This window comes from Mustela lutreola, chromosome 7 (assembly GCF_030435805.1).
Source record: "Mustela lutreola isolate mMusLut2 chromosome 7, mMusLut2.pri, whole genome shotgun sequence".
Lineage (NCBI taxonomy): Eukaryota > Metazoa > Chordata > Mammalia > Carnivora > Mustelidae > Mustela > Mustela lutreola.
This window is the reverse complement of record NC_081296.1, coordinates 43,262,724-43,279,755: the sequence shown is the minus strand read 5'-3', so window position 1 is coordinate 43,279,755 and position 17,032 is coordinate 43,262,724. Positions and strand designations below refer to the sequence as shown.

Here is a 17,032-nt window from a genome sequence, read left to right as displayed (position 1 = left end):
GGCATGTTAAAACACAGATTGCTAGATCCCACTTCCAGAATTTCTGTAGACCTGGAATGAGGTCTGGGAATTTGCATTTCTAGAAAATTCCTAGGTATCGCTGATATCATGGTAAGGGGACCACATTCTGAGAACCGTTGTCTTAATTCACACAGTAGAAATCAGCTCACAAAGGGTCCCACTGGCAAGACCTTCACCTAGGAGTTAATCATTGTCCTTTCTTGTGCCCTACTTTCCTTTATAATTTTACCACATAGGTAAGAATTTTTAACCAAGAGATGACTTGACTTACTTTTCTCACTCATCCATCCAGTGTATGGTTAAAATTAATTTTCACTGTTCTATGATATTCTGTTGTGTGAATAAAACTATTGATGGACATTTGGCTTGTTTTCAGGTTTGAAAGAGTCACTTCCTTAGTCATAGAATTACCCTTGTTTTCTGAAAGGACCTATCTAGAGGGAACCCTCCTGGGTGCCTGGTTGGATCAGTTGGTTAAGTATCTGCCTTTGGCTCAGGTCATGATCTCAGGGTCTTGGAGTTGAGTGTCACATTGGGCTCCTCAGTGGAGACCCTGTTTCTCCCTCTCCTTCTGCTGTGCGCTGTCAAATAAAATCTTAAAAAAAGAGAGAGAGAGAGAGAGTCCCTTAGACCTTTCCCCAAATTCTAACATCATCTTACTGAGACACCCAGTGGTGTGTGTTCTCCCTTGCTCAGTGAGTACTGAACTCAACTTATTCAAGTATATGTGTGCCTGTGGTCTTTGGCTGAAGGGCTTATATGTAAAATATCTTCACATTCCTTGTTGTGCCTTTTGATGGATACCAGTTCTTAGTATTAGTTCAAATTTTCAATCTTTTTCCTTTATGGTTAGTGCTTTTTGTGTCATATTTAAGAATTCCTGTCTTGCTCCAAGGTCATATGGATATGTATTTTTTTTGCTAGGTATGTATTTCTAATATCCAAACTTTTGTCTTTAGTTCATTTGAAGTTCATTTTTGTGTATGATACCATATGTTGTAGAAATCTAATCTCATTTTTTAATGTGGTAACCATTTTTCATATCAACAGTGTATTCAAGAGCCATTCCTTTCTGTGCTTTCCTCCACTTACATGCACAGCCACCTCTACTATATATCAAACTTCTGTCTATACATGAGTTAAATTACAACTCTTTTATTTTTAAAATGTAATAAATAGTTTAAGGCTTTAAGATGGAATGTTTCAAGATTGTGAAACCTTGTTTAGATAAATACATAAATCATAAAACAATGTTAAAAATTAGTGTTTTAAGTTAGTAATAGTTGATGCAATGATTCAGTAATAAAACTTACCAAGTTTTTAAAAAAGATAATTCATTCAGAGTGTAGAAAATTTAGTAAAGCTATGGTAGTCCAGAGAACAATTTAACTGCAGAGGTGTGTATGTGCTTAACAAAGTGGTTGCTAATAGATTTTTTTTTAAGTCCCAAATGACAAAAAGTATCCCTTTCATTATCTTCCATACATACATTATCTCACTTTTTTAAATAGTCAGAGAATCTAGCTTTTAAAATTTTACATGAAAGAAATGTATAAATCCTCTCTTTTGAAGACACAAGAAAGTCTGAAACAAAATGGTAAAAGTTAGAATAGAATCAAAGGGAAGAAAATGCCAAAAGTGAGGACAAAGGAAAAAAAGTCTAAGAATGGCTCCCAGTAGTCAAAATTACAGAACGTTGAGATGATGAGCCTCTGACAAAATTAGATAAGGTACTGAGGGGGAGCCTGTTTAGGGGAAAAGAAGATACATATTTTTTTCTCTCAAGTATTTTCAGGAGGTTTGAAATTTGTTTTAGTGGCCGGCAAAAGTAAAAAGTTTAAAATCCAAATCCATAGGTGGCAAGTCGTTCATAGGTGCTTAAATTTGGGTAAATTCACTCTGTCCTTTTTTCTTTTCTTTTCTTTTCTTTTTTAAAGATTTTATTTATTTTAGAAAGAGAGAGAGAGAGGTGAGAGGCAGAGGGAAAGGCAGGGAAACTCACACAGACTCTTCCCAAAACACACAGCTCAGGCCTCTCTGCTCTCTCCACCCTGAGATCAGGACCCTAATGGAAAACAAGAGTCAGCCGCCCAACGGACTGAGCTACCTGGGCACCCCTTGTTTTGTTCTTTTTTTTAAAACATCAAATTCAGTAACTTATAAACTGAGTCTAGAGAAAGCTACCTAGGGAAGGATTATTGGAATGGGAGTTAAGAGAACAGGATTCTAATCACTATTCTGCCATTAATCTAAATGGCAGTGGGGTTAAGTGTGTGGGTGTCAAATTCCTTAAATATGCAGGATGAACTACATCACCTACAAGGTCACTCCAGAGCTAAGGTCCTTTCTTCTTAAGCAATTGTAAAATGTATCCGTGTAAATCCAAGCTATCCTTGCAACCAAGCATTTGTCACTTGAGTCACAAGTCCCTTTTCTTTCCAGGTCTTAAGCCATGTAGGGAACCCTACATTTGATCTTTTGGAGGCCTTAGAGTTAACAGGATTTGGAGCACTGCAATAGTAAAGGCCAAATTCCCAGATCAGGACCTCTGCACAGCCAAGAAATTTCCAAAACAGGAACACCAAATGATGTTCTGACAGCCTCCATCAGAACAAAAGGCCAGGGCTGCTAGGCGCAGGGGCGGTGCACCTGCTTCGCACAGGTCAGGTCACTCTCTACCGTATTATTGTTGTTGTTCTTTTTTTGCATCCTCAGGAGCAAAGCTCTTTTCTTAAAGGAAGACCTATTCATTCGATGATTCATTCAGGCTCCAGGGAACGGATTATAGCCACAGAAGTAGTCTTACCGCCCGCTCCAAGAAGCCCGGGCCGCCACGAGGCGGGAGTGTGTGAGGCTGTCTCAGAGGTGCGCCCGGGGCACGCTGGGAGCCGGGGCACTTTGGCCGAACTGACCCGGAAGGGCTGGTGCGTGGTAACCCCGGTTGCCGTAGCAACCGAGCCGCGCTAGTCCTAACCATCCGCATCCTCCCGTCCAGCCACCCCCCGGGATGCCGCTGCAGGTGAGCGATTACAGCTGGCAGCAGACAAAGACGGCGGTGTTTATCTCTGTGCCTCTCCGGGGCGTCTGCGCCAGAGACGCGGACGTGTTCTGCACAGAAAACTATCTGAAGGTAGGAACTCGGGTTGGGCCCGCCGAGTCCCCGGGGGTGTGGTCCCAAGCTTCTGAGAGCGCAGCTCAGTATATGCCACCCGCGCATTCTTGCAAATAAACGTCCTAAAATTTAGTTCTTTCTTTCTTTCTTTCTTTCTTTTTTTTTAAGTAGAATCTCATGAGATGACACCTCATCTTTGAAAGATGTCATCAGACCAGAGATTATTTTAATCCAGGGTTTCTTCATGTGCCTTGTTAATCGGATAAATTTATAGCAGGAATTTAAGAAAAGGGATCTGGACCTCTATCACTTGTTTCTTAATGGCTGTGTCTTTATTTTAACTAAATTAATCTCTGTTTACTCCCGTCTGAATAGGTCAACTTTTCTCCATTTTTATTTGAAGTGTTTCTCTATGCACCCATAGACGATGAAAACAGCAAAGCCAAGATTGGGAATGACACTATTGTATTCACATTATATAAAAAAGAAGTGGCCATGTGGGAGACACTTTCTGTGTCAGGCGGTAAGTTTTTTCACCAAAAGATGTTCATCTGGTTGTGCTTTTTATATTTTATACTTTAAAAAAAAATTTTTTTTTTCAGAACAACTGTTTCTCTTCTAGAAGAAAAAATAGGAACGTGAGCATGATTTAAATGACATAGTGCTTCAGCTGCTGCTTAAATAACATAAAGATTGAATCATTCAAAAGTTAGAGCACATTTATAATAGCTATCAAACACATGTGAGCTTGTATTCTCAGAGGATAAGGCCTCTTGGTATGATCTTTATTGAGCACTTATTTTGTATTAGACATTAACACATCTGGTAATCCTTAGAACAACCTCTTACGGGGCGCCTGGGTGGCTCAGTGGTTTGGGCTGCTGCCTTCGGCTTGGGTCATGATCTCAGGGTCCTGGGATCGAGCCCCGCATTGGGCTACCTGCTCCGCGGGAAGCCTGCTTGTGGTCTCTGTCTGTCAGGTAAATAAATAAATTCTTAAAAAAAAAAGAAAAGAAAAGAACAACCTCTTACTTAGGTTACCTCCTACCCATCCCCATTTTTTTTTTTTTTAAGGTGAGGCTACTGAGACACAGAAGTGTTGAATAATTGGCACAGGTCCGAAAACTAATGAGTGGCAGCCTGGAACTGGAGCTTTAGCAATTTGACTCTAGAGCTGTGGTTCCTAACCCTGGCTACGTATTTGAATCACCTACAAAACTTTAAAATAATACGGATATCTGAAACTCATCCTAGACCAATCAAATCAGTTTCTGTGAGTGTGAAAATCTTTCCAGGGATTATAGTGTGCAAAGCTGAGATCCTCTGTTCTCTGTACTCTTTTTTTTTTTATAATTTTTTAATTTTTTATAAACATATATTTTTATCCCCAGGGGTACAGGTGTGTGAATCATCAGGTTTACACACTTCACAGCACTCACCAAAGCACATACCCTCCCCAATGTCCATAATCCCACCCCCTTCTCCCAAACCCCCTCCCCCCAGCAACCCTCAGTTTATTTTGTGAGATTAAGAGTCACTTATGGTTTGTCTCCCTCCCAATCCCATCTTGTTTCATTGATTCTTCTCCTACCCACTTAAGCCCCCATGTTGCATCACCACTTCCTCATATCAGGGAGATCATATGATAGTTGTCTTTCTCTGCTTGACTTATTTCGCTAAGCATGATATGCTCTAGTTCCATCCATGTTGTCGCAAATGGCAAGATTTCATTTCTTTTGATGGCTGCATAGTATTCCATTGTGTATATATACGACATCTTCTTGATCCATTCATCTGTTGATGGACATCTACTCTGTACTCTTAATGAGTACTTTATTCTTCTGCCACAGTTGACTTTGTGGTTGAGTAATTGCCCTCTGCTGCTTTGCCTTTATTTCCTTCCTCCCTGTTCTAGTTGTCATGTATTCTAGGGCTTTATATCTACTGCCTGAAATTTCTCTTGGGCCTCAGGCATTAAGTCTTGAGTAGGAACTACTGACAATGGGGAGATTGCAGGCTTTCTTTTTCTTTTTTTAAATTTATTTTTTAGTGGGGCACCTGGGTGGCTCAGTGGGTTGGAGCCTCTGCCTTCAGCTCGGGTCATGATCCCGGGGTCCTGGGATCGAGTCCCACATCGGGCTCTCTGCTCAGCGGGGAGCCTGCTTCCTCCTTTCTCTCTACCTGCCTCTCTGTCTACCTGTGATCTCTGCCAAATAAATAAATAAAAATATTAAAAAAATTTATTTTTTAGTAATTTCTACACTTGACTTGCGGCTTGAAATCATGACCCTAGATCAAGAGTCACATACTCTTCCAACTGAGCCAGCTAGGCACCCTGCAGTCCTTTATAATAATTATTTCTTGATACCTTGCAGTGGAATTTAATTTTGTAATCCCCAAGACCAGGTAGAATTTTTCTCTAAAGTCTAGTATTCAGCTCAGAAAATACTGGCTAAGGTAGATTACTATAGTCAGGTTACCTTAGCTCTTTAGTGGGTTCCAGACTAACTGAAGAGTTTTTAAATTCTGAGATGGGGCCTGGGACTCTGTTGTGAAACACTCAGCGTGTTCTGACTTCTTACCTAAGATCAAATGTAAACACTTTAATTTATTTAAGTTCTTGTTGATGATATTAATTTTAAAGTAAGATGGTCCCAGAACCATCATCTATTTTATAATGGCTGATTTTAAAATAAACAGATTGAGAATGGTGGGACCGCAGGTGATTCTGATGACTGACCAGGCTTGAGAACCAGTGACTTAAATGTTTGTGTGTATGTGTCTGTCTCTCTCCAGGAAGTATTTTGTCTGCCGACATTTTAGGATATAAAGGAGAATCAAGGAATGCCTAGGTGGCTCAGTTGGTTAAGCGTCTGACTTCAGCTCAGGTCATGATCTCAGGGTTCTAGGATCAAGTCGCACATTGAGCTCCTTCCTCAGCGGGAAGCCTTCTTCTCCGTCTGCCTGCTGCTCCCCCTGCTTGTGTGCTCTCTCTCTTGCTCGCTCTCTCTCTGACAAGTAAATAAATAAAAAAGAGAGAGAGAAAGAAGAATCATGTCAGAAAACCTGTTACTTTTCCCTACATGACACTTTCTTCTATGTCAAATTCTCTTCTTAACGTCCTTGGCTATCTTTTCCAGGAGTGGGAAGAGAATTTTATTTCCTAATCACGATCCTCCTCTCTATTTTTCCAATCTGCTTTCAATGCACACCTGCTTGAGTCTTCTCTTTCATGGTAATATGGTCATCCATTCCAAATTTTGACCATTTAATCCAAGGTTTAACAAATTCTTTCTGTAAAGGACCAGATAGTATTTTGAATATGAGGAGCCCTATGGTCTCAGTCACAATTACTTAGTTCTTCTGTGGTAGCACAAAAGCAGCCAATAGACAATGCATATATATGGAACCGAAATTTGAATTTTATCTAATTTTTATATGTCACCAGGTATTATTTTGATTTTTCAACTATTTAAAAATGTAAAAAGTATTCTTCACTTGTGTGCTAGAGGAAACAAGCAGCGGTTTAGATTTGGTCATAGTGTGCCAACTCTGATTTAGATTGATCAGCACAGTCTTAAAACTAGCTTGTGTAATAAGTAATGAGCATTGATTTTACTTCAAAAACCAGGGTTGAAATTCCTTTAGAAATCAAACTCAGTTACATAGCAACTCAGTGAAATTATTTCTTTAACAATTTTGTTTCTCACATGAAGTGTGTGCAACTCCAGTCTATATGCCAAGTCTTCCTCATTTTTCAGAACATAATAGGTTAGTTTTCTTCTGAAGTTTTTTCTTGGTGTACTCTTCATTATTTTTCAGTGTGAAAGTAGGTTCTCATAGCTACCTTTATCCTTGAATCTGGTCCAGTTGTCTGTCACTGTTATTAAACAGGAGGAGGGTTGGGAGAAGTTTCAGACTTAATTCCAGTCCAAAGGCCTAGTTAAGATCTTGAATTAGTAAAAATTCCATGCTTCTTTTTTCCTTTTCCTTTTTAAGGCAATTTCTTTGAATATTAAAATTCCAGACTTTTTTTTAAACTGTTAACTGAAATTTAGCATTCTCTTCCATCATGAATGTAGGCAACAAACAACAGCTGTGTCAACAAGTATCACGAAGACATTTATATTATGAAGTACATTTATGTTTTCTCCTCACTACTTTGAAATTGTAGTATTTATTACGCCATCACAAAACAAATCTCATCTTCTCTTCTAGGAGACCTCATAGTGATGATTTATTGTGATTAGGTTTCTAAGCAAATACCCTTGGTTTCCTGAAAGAGAGGGAAAAGGATAAATGTGTACTCTTTCCCTCCACCCTGTCCCATCTCCCTCTCTGTACCTCTTCCACCTCTCCCTTTTATGTCCCTCTCCTTGTCCTCAGTGTTTCCCCTCTCACTCTGATTCACCCTTCCTCTTGTTCCCACTTCCTCTCATTCGTATTTTCTTTCTCTCTCCTTCTCTACCTCTGTGGTAAATAATCGCGGTTACAGTTGCCTGCTTACCTTTTAATGTTAGCTTCTTGGCCAGTTTAATATTGAAAAATGCTTTCATTTCTCCATGTGAAGTTGTCCTCCCCCGCCCCCCACCCACATTGCATCCTGGATCAGGGTGTTAAGCAGTTTTCTCCTAAGTAAAACACTCATCATAATCCTAATTTAGTGATATTTCTTGTTTTAGTTGACAAAGAGATGATGCAAAGAATAAGGGAGAAATCTATTTTACAAGCACAAGAAAGAGCAAAAGAAGCTACAGAAGCAAAAGCAGCAGCAAGGCGAGAAGATCAAAAATATGCACTAAATGTTATGATGAAGGTAAGTTGCAGATTGATGGGAAAGTCCTCTCATTAAAGATGTGATAGTGAACGCTGTGAGGATAATTTATTCCAATCACTGTACTTCCTCACTTCTTTATTTATACTTTGGTTGTAGGACTTACTATGTTATAGAGGCTCTCTATTACTTCCATGTGTTCCTAAAAATCTATATGAAAGTGGAGAGTATAAAAGTTAGATAATAGATTTACTTGTCTCAGGGAGAATGTTCTATTTCCAGGGGAGTAAAAAAAAAATATAATTTTCTATGGTAAAAGTGTTTTACTTCTTTTTCAATCTTGGAAAACATGGATATGACTATTTAAAACAGTAAGAGCCTAGATTGAACACTGAACACTGACATATTAATATCTTTTTAACTGTTGAGGCTTCCAAGTTAAAACTTTTTAAAAAGAAGGTTGATTTATTTATTTAGAGAGCAAAAGCACATAAGCCGGGAGAGGAGTGGAAGGAGAGGGAGAGAATCCCAAGCAGACTCTGACTCCCAGCTGATAGTGGAGCCTGATGCTAGACTCAGTCTCACTACCCAGAGATTATGACCTGAACTGCAATCAAGATTCGGACACTTAACTGACTGAGCCACTCTGGTTCCCCTCAAGTTAAAGCTTTAACTAGCAATATATTTTTTGAGATATAATTCACATACCATATAATTCACCCATGTAAAGCTTACAATTCATTAGTTGATAATATTTAGAGAAGTGTGACCATCAGCACAATCAATTTTAGGACATTTTCATTACCCCAAAAGAAACCCTGTGCCTGTTAAGAGTCACTCCCCATTTCTCCCACTCACTCCAGTCCCAGGCAACCACTAATCTGCTTTCTGTCTTTATAAATTTATCTATTCTGTTTTTTACAAGTTAAAAGTTTTTATTTATTTTCTTGCTACTGAGTTATATGAGTTCTTCTATATTTTGCATATTGGAGAATGAGTTACAGGTAACTGAGGAGTAAATGGAGAAATTACAGGCAGTTTGTCCATGATTACAAGACAGATAAGTCCATGACAGAATATGGCCCAGTGAGGGAATATTTATTGGTTGAAAATAAAATCTTAATATCTTGAAAATCTTTCTAAAGGTAATGGGAACTCTTTAGGGATTTTTAAGCAAGAATATCAAATTAATTGGGTTTGTATGTTGGAAAAGCTCATTTTGGCTAATGAGTATGGAGTGGTCGCAGGGTGGAAGCAGAGCTTTTGTATTTTTAAGATGGAAGAACCTGAGCATATTTATATGTTGAAGAAGAAAGCTAGTAAAGAGGGAGAAGTTGATAACACAACCAAAGGAGGGGATTGATGATGATGATGGAACAAGTGGGATGAAGGTTGGAACAGGTGAAAAAATTAGTCTTAGCTAAGAGCAGGATATTTTATCTTTGGACGCTAGAGGGCAGGAATAAGGAATAACAGGATTAGGAAAATTCTTAAGGACACAGACAGTTAAAAGAATCCTTTGTTTTCAGGGTGAAGGAGGCAAGAGGGAAAGAGATTGAGGTGGAGGTATGGGTTTTGAGGTGATTAATGAAAGTTTGGAATACTGATGCCAAACTGATCTTCTGACGCATGCTCTCTTTGTCTGACAGTTTTGACTGCTATTGCTTGCTTTGTCTGTCGTCTTTACTATTTTGTATTGTAGATTGCCCTCTTTTCTTTTGAGTTTTGATTTTGCTTTGTTTTCTTCTTCAGAGGAAGTACTATTACACTTTTGCGCTCTGAACTTTTAACCTAGGTAGATGAAATTTGAAGTGCTTTCTTCTGTCATTTTCATAAAGTTGAAGCCAGAAATCTCAAACTGTGAAACCACTTTGTATAATCATGCAGATGAGGTATGAGTTGCTTTCTGAAATTGTCTAGGTTATACTATAGGGTCTTAAAAAGTTCTTATCAGTGAACCGGATGCCCTTTTTATTGGAAGTACGTACAATGTGCAAAAACCACAAGGAACTGCTTGGCTTTTTTTTAAAATTCTACTTTTTAATAGTAATGTTCATGTTCCTAGCATTTTTTATATGCCCAGCCCCTCCTTTTTCTGCATTTTCTTCCCTTCCAAAGCACATCAGCACTATTGACCCTATTTACTTTCTCATCATCCTGCTTCTTGCTATTGCATGTTTAACATTTTCCCTATAAACCACTCTTAGGGCTCTGTGTTTTGGTATCTCCTGTTCTAATTCCTTTGACCTATTCTTTATATGTGAAATCTTCATTCTCTTACCTTATTTGTTATTAACAGTTATTACCATCATAAGACACCTAATTGTTGTTAGTGTACTCAGTCTTTGTATCACTATTCCTTTTGAATTTTATTTTTTACCTTTATTATCTTTGACATTTCTTATTGAGAAGTTTTACAGATCAAATACCTTTTTTTTTGTTTGTTTTTCCTTCAAAGTGCTGCCATGGTGGCTTTTATTTTACTTTTAAGTATTTAATTACTTTTATATTATATTACTTTTAAGTATTTTACATTTTAGTTTTATTGAGGTATAATTGACAAAAATATATATTTAAAATGTACAATCTGAACTGTTGATATACATATATTTTGTGAAAGGAATCCCATAGATAAGTTGATTAATACATATATCACGAAGGGAGGGAAAACTAAATGGGAAAAAATTTGAGAGGGACACAAACCATGAGAGACTCTGGACTCCAAGAAACAAACTGAGGGTTACAGAAAGGCGGAGAGTAGGGGGTTGGGGTAATTGGGCGATGGTATTATAGAGAGCACATGTTGTGATGAGCACTGGGTGTTATAGGCAACTAATGAATTGTTGATGCTAAATCAAAAACTGATGATGTACTATATGCTGGCTAACTGAACATAATAAAAAATACATGTTCGATGGAATTAAAAAATACATATATCACTTCATATAGTTACGCTTACATTTGATCTTAGTGCTTCCTTACAGCTAGAAATTTATACCGTTACAGCTTCTCCCCATTTCCCCTGCCCTGGAGCCCCTGACCTCCACCATTCTGCTCTGTTTCCATGAATTCAACTTGAAAGAAAAATTCTATGTGTAAACGATATCATGTTATATTTCATATAAATTATGCATATGTTATATATAGTATATACATAATATATGTGTATGTGTATGTATATAATGAGCATAATGTTCAGGAGAAGAGGTTGGTATATGCTGATATGCCAGGGACGCCGGCCACACCTCGGCCCTGCCTTCCGGCACTCCTCCCAGTGCCACAGTGATTCAGCATTAAGTGCCAGTTATATGCTGGGAAACAGGGTCCAGGAGCTGTGAGTGTTCATCCTACATCCTTGACTGGGGCTGTGTACACAAACCCCATACCTGTGCACACTCTTCCAGGAGAGTGCTGGGGTGTCCCTTCCACCTCCCTGTTTATCCCCACCCAGCCGTGTCCCTCTCAGACCCTCCAACCCAGACCACCCTGTGACTATTGCTTCCTCAAAGCTGTACCTAGAAGATTCTTCTTCTCTTTTAAGGAAAACCACTTTTGTTGCTTTTTAACTTCTGAGATGTCTTGTAGAGCACAAACAAATGAAATAAAACCTACTTTCCTCCCTGGGGTGGTCTGGATCCAACACACACTCCTATGGTGATGTCCTGGACTCTGAGCACGAGGAGGGTCTCCCTGTAGAGCCCTTAAGGGTCTCAGAACAGAGCCCAGCTTCTGGCTCAAAACTTGGAGAGTGAGTCCCAAACTCCGGGCATTCGTGTACCACCTCCACAATTCTTGTTGTAACTGAGGACCTCCTGTTCTCTTCTCCTTTAATATTTTCTTTGATCAACATATTTTTTTATTTTACTTACTTCAAACTTTAGTCTTATGTTAAACAACATATCCTGCCATCAATCTTATGTGCTAGTTATGTTTTTTCCTATTACACGTGAAAATAAATGGATACCTATTTTTTTAAAATGTGTGTGTAATGTGTATGTGTATGTATATACACACTGCATATCACATTTTCTTTATTCACCCACCAGTGCACACTTAAGATTGTTTCTAAGGGGTGCCTGGGTGACTCAGTCAGTTAAGCATCTGATTTCAGCTCAGGTCTTGATCTTGGGGTCCTGGGATAGAGCACCATGTTAGGCTCTCTGCTCAGCAGGGAGTCTGCTTCTCCCTCTCCCTCTGTCCTCTTCCCCTTCTCAAATAAATAAATAAAATCTTTTTTAAAATGATTATTTCTATATTTTGGCTATTATGGATAATACTGCAGTGAACGTGGCATGGTATGTAGACACCTTTTGGAGATAGTGATTTTGTTTACTTTAAATATGTTTGTCTATTAGTCTTTTATAGATCTTCTTTGGAAAAATGACTAGTCAGAACCTTAAAGTTCTTATTTATTTTCTTCTGAGTTATAGGAGTTTTTCTGTATTTTGCATATTAACCCCTTATTGGTTATATGGTTTGCAGATATTTCTCCCATTCAGCACATTACCTTTTCATATTGTTGATGTTATCTTTTTCTGTACAGAAGCTCAGAAGATATAGTCTCGCCTCATTTTTGCTTTTGTTGCCTTTGCTTTTAGTCTCAAATCTAAAAAGTCATTGCCAAACCAATGTCAAGGAGATTACCACCTATGTTTTCTTCTAGGAGTTTTAGGTTTCAGTTTTTATATTCAACTCTTTAATCCATTTTGTGTTGATTTTTTCGTATGGTCAAGGTGGGGGATCCAGTTTTGTTCTTTTGTATCTGAATATTGATTTTTTTCTATTCTTTTTTTTTTAATGAATAGACTATCCTTTCATCATTGTACGTTCTTAGAACTTTTGTCAAAAATTAATTGATCATACACGTATAGGTTTATTTCTGGGCTCTCTGTTCTGTTCCATTGATCTGAATATCTGTTTTTTTTATGGCAATACCATACTGTTTTGATTATTATAGCTTTGTATAGTTTGAAATCAGAAAGTATAATACCTCCAGCTTCTTGCTTAAGATCGCTTTAACTAGTCAGAATCTTATTTGTTTCCATATAAATTTTAGGATTTTTTTCCTATTTCTGTGAAAAAAGCCATTGAAATTTTGATAGGGGTTGCATTGACTCTCCAGATCACTTTGTGTAGTGTGGATATTTTAACAATATTAATTCTTCCAACCCATGAACATGTAATATCTTTCCATTTATTTGTGTCTTTTTCATTTCTTTCAGCAATATTTTGTAGTTTTCAGTGTACAAATCTTTAATTCCTTTGGTTAAATTTGTTCCTAAGTATTTTATTCTTTTTAATGCTATTGTAAATTGGATTTTCTCCTGAACTTCTCTTTCTGATAATTTGTTGTTAGTGTAGAAATGCAACTAATTTCTTTATATTGATTTTATATCCTGAGACTTTACAGTGTTATTTTCATAACTGAAAAAATGAATAGAAAATGAATGGGTAGCATGGACATTTTCACAATATTTATTCTTCCAATCCAGGAGCATGGAACATTTTTCCATTTCTTTGTGTCTTCCTCAATTTCTTTCATGAGTACTTTATAGTTTTCTGAGTATAGATTCTGTGTCTCTTTGGTTAGGTTTATTCCTAGGTATCTTATGGTTTTGGGTGCAATTGTAAATGGGATTGACTCCTTAATTTCCCTTTCTTCTGTCTTGCTGTTGGTGTAGAGAAATGCAACTGATTTCTGTGCATTGATTTTATATCCTGACACTTTACTGAATTCCTGTATAAGTTCTAGTAGTTTTGGAGTGGAGTCTTTTGGGTTTTCCACATATAGTATCATATCATCTGCGAAGAGTGATAATTTGACTTCTTCTTTGCCTATTTGGATGCCTTTAATTTCCTTTTGTTGTCTGATTGCTGAGGCTAGGACCTCTAGTACTATGTTGAATAGCAGTGGTGATAATGGACATCCCTGCCGTGTTCCTGACCTTAGCGGAAAAGCTTTCAGTTTTTCTCCATTGAGAATGATATTTGCGGTGGGTTTTTCATAGATGGCTTTGATGATACTGAGGTATGTGCCCTCTATCCCTACACTTTGAAGAGTTTTGATCAGGAAGGGATGCTGTACTTTGTCAAATGCTTTTTCAGCATCTATTGAGAGTATCATATGGTTCTTGTTCTTTCTTTTATTGATGTGTTGTATCACATTGACTGATTTGCGGATGTTGAACCAACCTTGCAGCCCTGGAATAAATCCCACTTGGTCGTGGTGAATAATCTTTTTAATGTACTGTTGAATCCTATTGGCTAGTATTTTGTTGAGTATTTTCGCATCTGTGTAAAGCAATCTACACATTTAATGCAATTCCTATCAAAGTACCATCCATCTTTTTCAAAGAAATGGAACAAATAATTCTAAAATTTATATGGAACCAGAAAAGACCTCGAATAGCTAAAGGGATATTGAAAAAGAAAGCCAACGTTGGTGGCATCACAATTCCAGACTTCAAGCTCTATTACAAAGCTGTCATCATCAAGACAGCATGGTACTGGCACAAAAACAGACACATAGATCAATGGAACAGAATAGAGAGCCCAGAAATAGACCCTCAACTCTATGGTCAAATAATCTTCGACAAAGCAGGAAAGAATGTCCAATGGAAAAAAGACAGCCTCTTCAATAAATGGTGCTGGGAAAATTGGACAGCCACATGCAGAAAAATGAAATTGGACCATTTCCTTACACCACACACGAAAATAGACTCAAAATGGATGAAGGACCTCAATGTGCGAAAGGAATCCATTAAAATCCTTGAGGAGAACACAGGCAGCAACCTCTTCGACCTCAGCCGCAGCAACATCTTCCTAGGAACAACGCAAAAGGCAAGGGAAGCAAGGGCAAAAATGAACTATTGGGATTTCATCAAGATCAAAAGCTTTTGCACAGCAAAGGAAACAGTTAACAAAATCAAAAGACAACTGACAGAATGGGAGAAGATATTTGCAAACGACATATCAGATAAAGGACTAGTGTCCAGAATCTATAAAGAACTTAGCAAACTCAACACCCAAAGAACAAATAATCCAATCAAGAAATGGGCAGAGGACATGAACAGACATTTCTGCAAAGAAGACATCCAGATGGCCAACAGACACATGAAAAAGTGCTCCATATCACTCGGCATCAGGGAAATACAAATCAAAACCACAATGCGATATCACCTCACACCAGTCAGAATGGCTAAAATCAACAAGTCAGGAAATGACAGATGCTGGCGAGGATGCGGAGAAAGGGGAACCCTCCTACACTGTTGGTGGGAATGCAAGCTGGTGCAACCTCTCTGGAAAACAGCATGGAGGTTCCTCAAAATGTTGAAAATAGAACTGCCCTATGACCCAGCAATTGCACTATTGGGTATTTACCCTAAAGATACAAACGTAGTGATCCAAAGGGGCACGTGCACCTGAATGTTTATAGCAGCAATGTCCACAATATCCAAACTATGGAAAGAACCTAGATGTCCATCAACAGATGAATGGATCAAGAAGATGTGGTATATATACACAATGGAATACTATGCAGCCATCAAAAGAAATGAAATCTTGCCATTTGCGACAACATGGATGGAACTAGAGCATATCATGCTTAGCGAAATAAGTCAAGCGGAGAAAGACAACTATCATATGATCTCCCTGATATGAGGAAGTGGTGATGCAACATGGGGGCTTAAGTGGGTACGAGAAGAATAAATGAAAGAAGATGGGATTGGGAGGGAGACAAACCATAAGTGACTCTTAATCTCACAAAACAAACTGAGGGTTGCTGGGGGGAGGGGGTTTAGGAGAAAGGGGTGGTATTATGGACATTGGGGAGGGTATATGTTTTGGTGAGTGCTGTGAAGTGTGTAAACCTGGTGATTCACAGACCTGTACCCCTGGGGATAAAAATATATGTTTATAAAAAACAAAAAATTATATTAAAAAAAAACTATAATTGCATACAATAAAAAAAATAATAACCACACTTCAAAAAAAAATGAATGGGTGATAAAAATTACTAGTAATTTTTTGTATATTCTGTGTTCTCCCAATAATAAACACATATTTTTTCATAATAAAGAAACTTTTTTAAAAAGAGGGCAATACTTACCTTCTTATGGTTATTTTTCCTAACTTTTTTTTAAAAAGGATTTATTTATTTATTTATTTGCGAGAGAGAGAGAGAGAGAGAGAGAGAGAGCGCACAAGGGAGCGCATGTGCATGTGTGTGTGCACATGTGAACAGGGAGGGGCAAGGGAGAGGGAGAGAGAATCTTAAGCAGACTCTGATCTCATGAGCCTGAGATCATGACCTGAGCTGAAACCAAGAGTCAGATACTTAACTGACTTTGTCCCCAGGCACCCCATTTTTCCTACTTTAATTTCTTTTTGCTCTAACAGGAATGTACTGATTTTCTGTGTGAATCTCACAAATTTCTAAGCATATGAGAAATTAACTTTAGCTATTAATGTCGTAACATCAGAAAAGGCAGTAATCTCTGACAGTGCCTTTCTTATATATTCATTTTGTCAAGAATGCTGACCTACCTCCTTTTTGTGTAAGTATATTCCAGATTCACAGCATTTGTGTAGAAGTAAACTTTCAGCAATCCTGTGTATGTCCAATTTTTTTTCTTTATTTCAAACTTTTTCATCTTCTGTAGAGATGTGGTTAAAATTCATTCATTCATTCATTCTACCCATTAGGGTATCTGTTAACTTTGGAAAGAACAGAGTGTGGAAGAAGAGAAAAATTGAAAGAACCAAAGTTGTTGAATGGTTCTTGTCTTCTCAACATCAAAAGCTTTTGAGATGGAAGTAGCAGAATGCAATTAAGCACCTCTAAAAAGGAAATTGTTTGCAAACATCAGTTATCAGAGATGAATAAAATTATTACTGAGCAGCAAGGATAAGATGAAGATTAGGGTACAAAAGTATATTAACTCATTTTCATTGGCCCAAACCTGGTTTGAGAAACCTTCTCTTCTTCAATTCTGTCAGTTTTGGTCTTTGAGGGTTTTTTTTTTGTTGTTGTTGTTGTTGTTGTTTTGTTTGTTTGTTTGTTTTTTAAAGTACTCTCCACACCCAGGATGGGGCTCTGACATACAACCTGGAGATCAGGAGTCACA

At 37.9% G+C, this 17,032-nt stretch overlaps 1 protein-coding gene across 1 annotated transcript in view; it reads left to right on the top strand.

The window, feature by feature from the left end:
* Window positions 1-2,748: 2,748 nt before the first annotated feature.
* The window catches only part of DNAAF4 (dynein axonemal assembly factor 4), a 59,920-nt gene continuing 45,636 nt past the window's right edge, over window positions 2,749-17,032 (top strand). Inside the window, exons 1-3 of the mRNA XM_059180564.1 lie at window positions 2,749-3,151; window positions 3,509-3,656; window positions 7,816-7,949. Coding sequence (XP_059036547.1) covers window positions 3,029-3,151; window positions 3,509-3,656; window positions 7,816-7,949 — 405 coding nt within the window. The 5' untranslated portion in view covers window positions 2,749-3,028. The remainder of the gene's footprint in view (window positions 3,152-3,508; window positions 3,657-7,815; window positions 7,950-17,032) is intronic.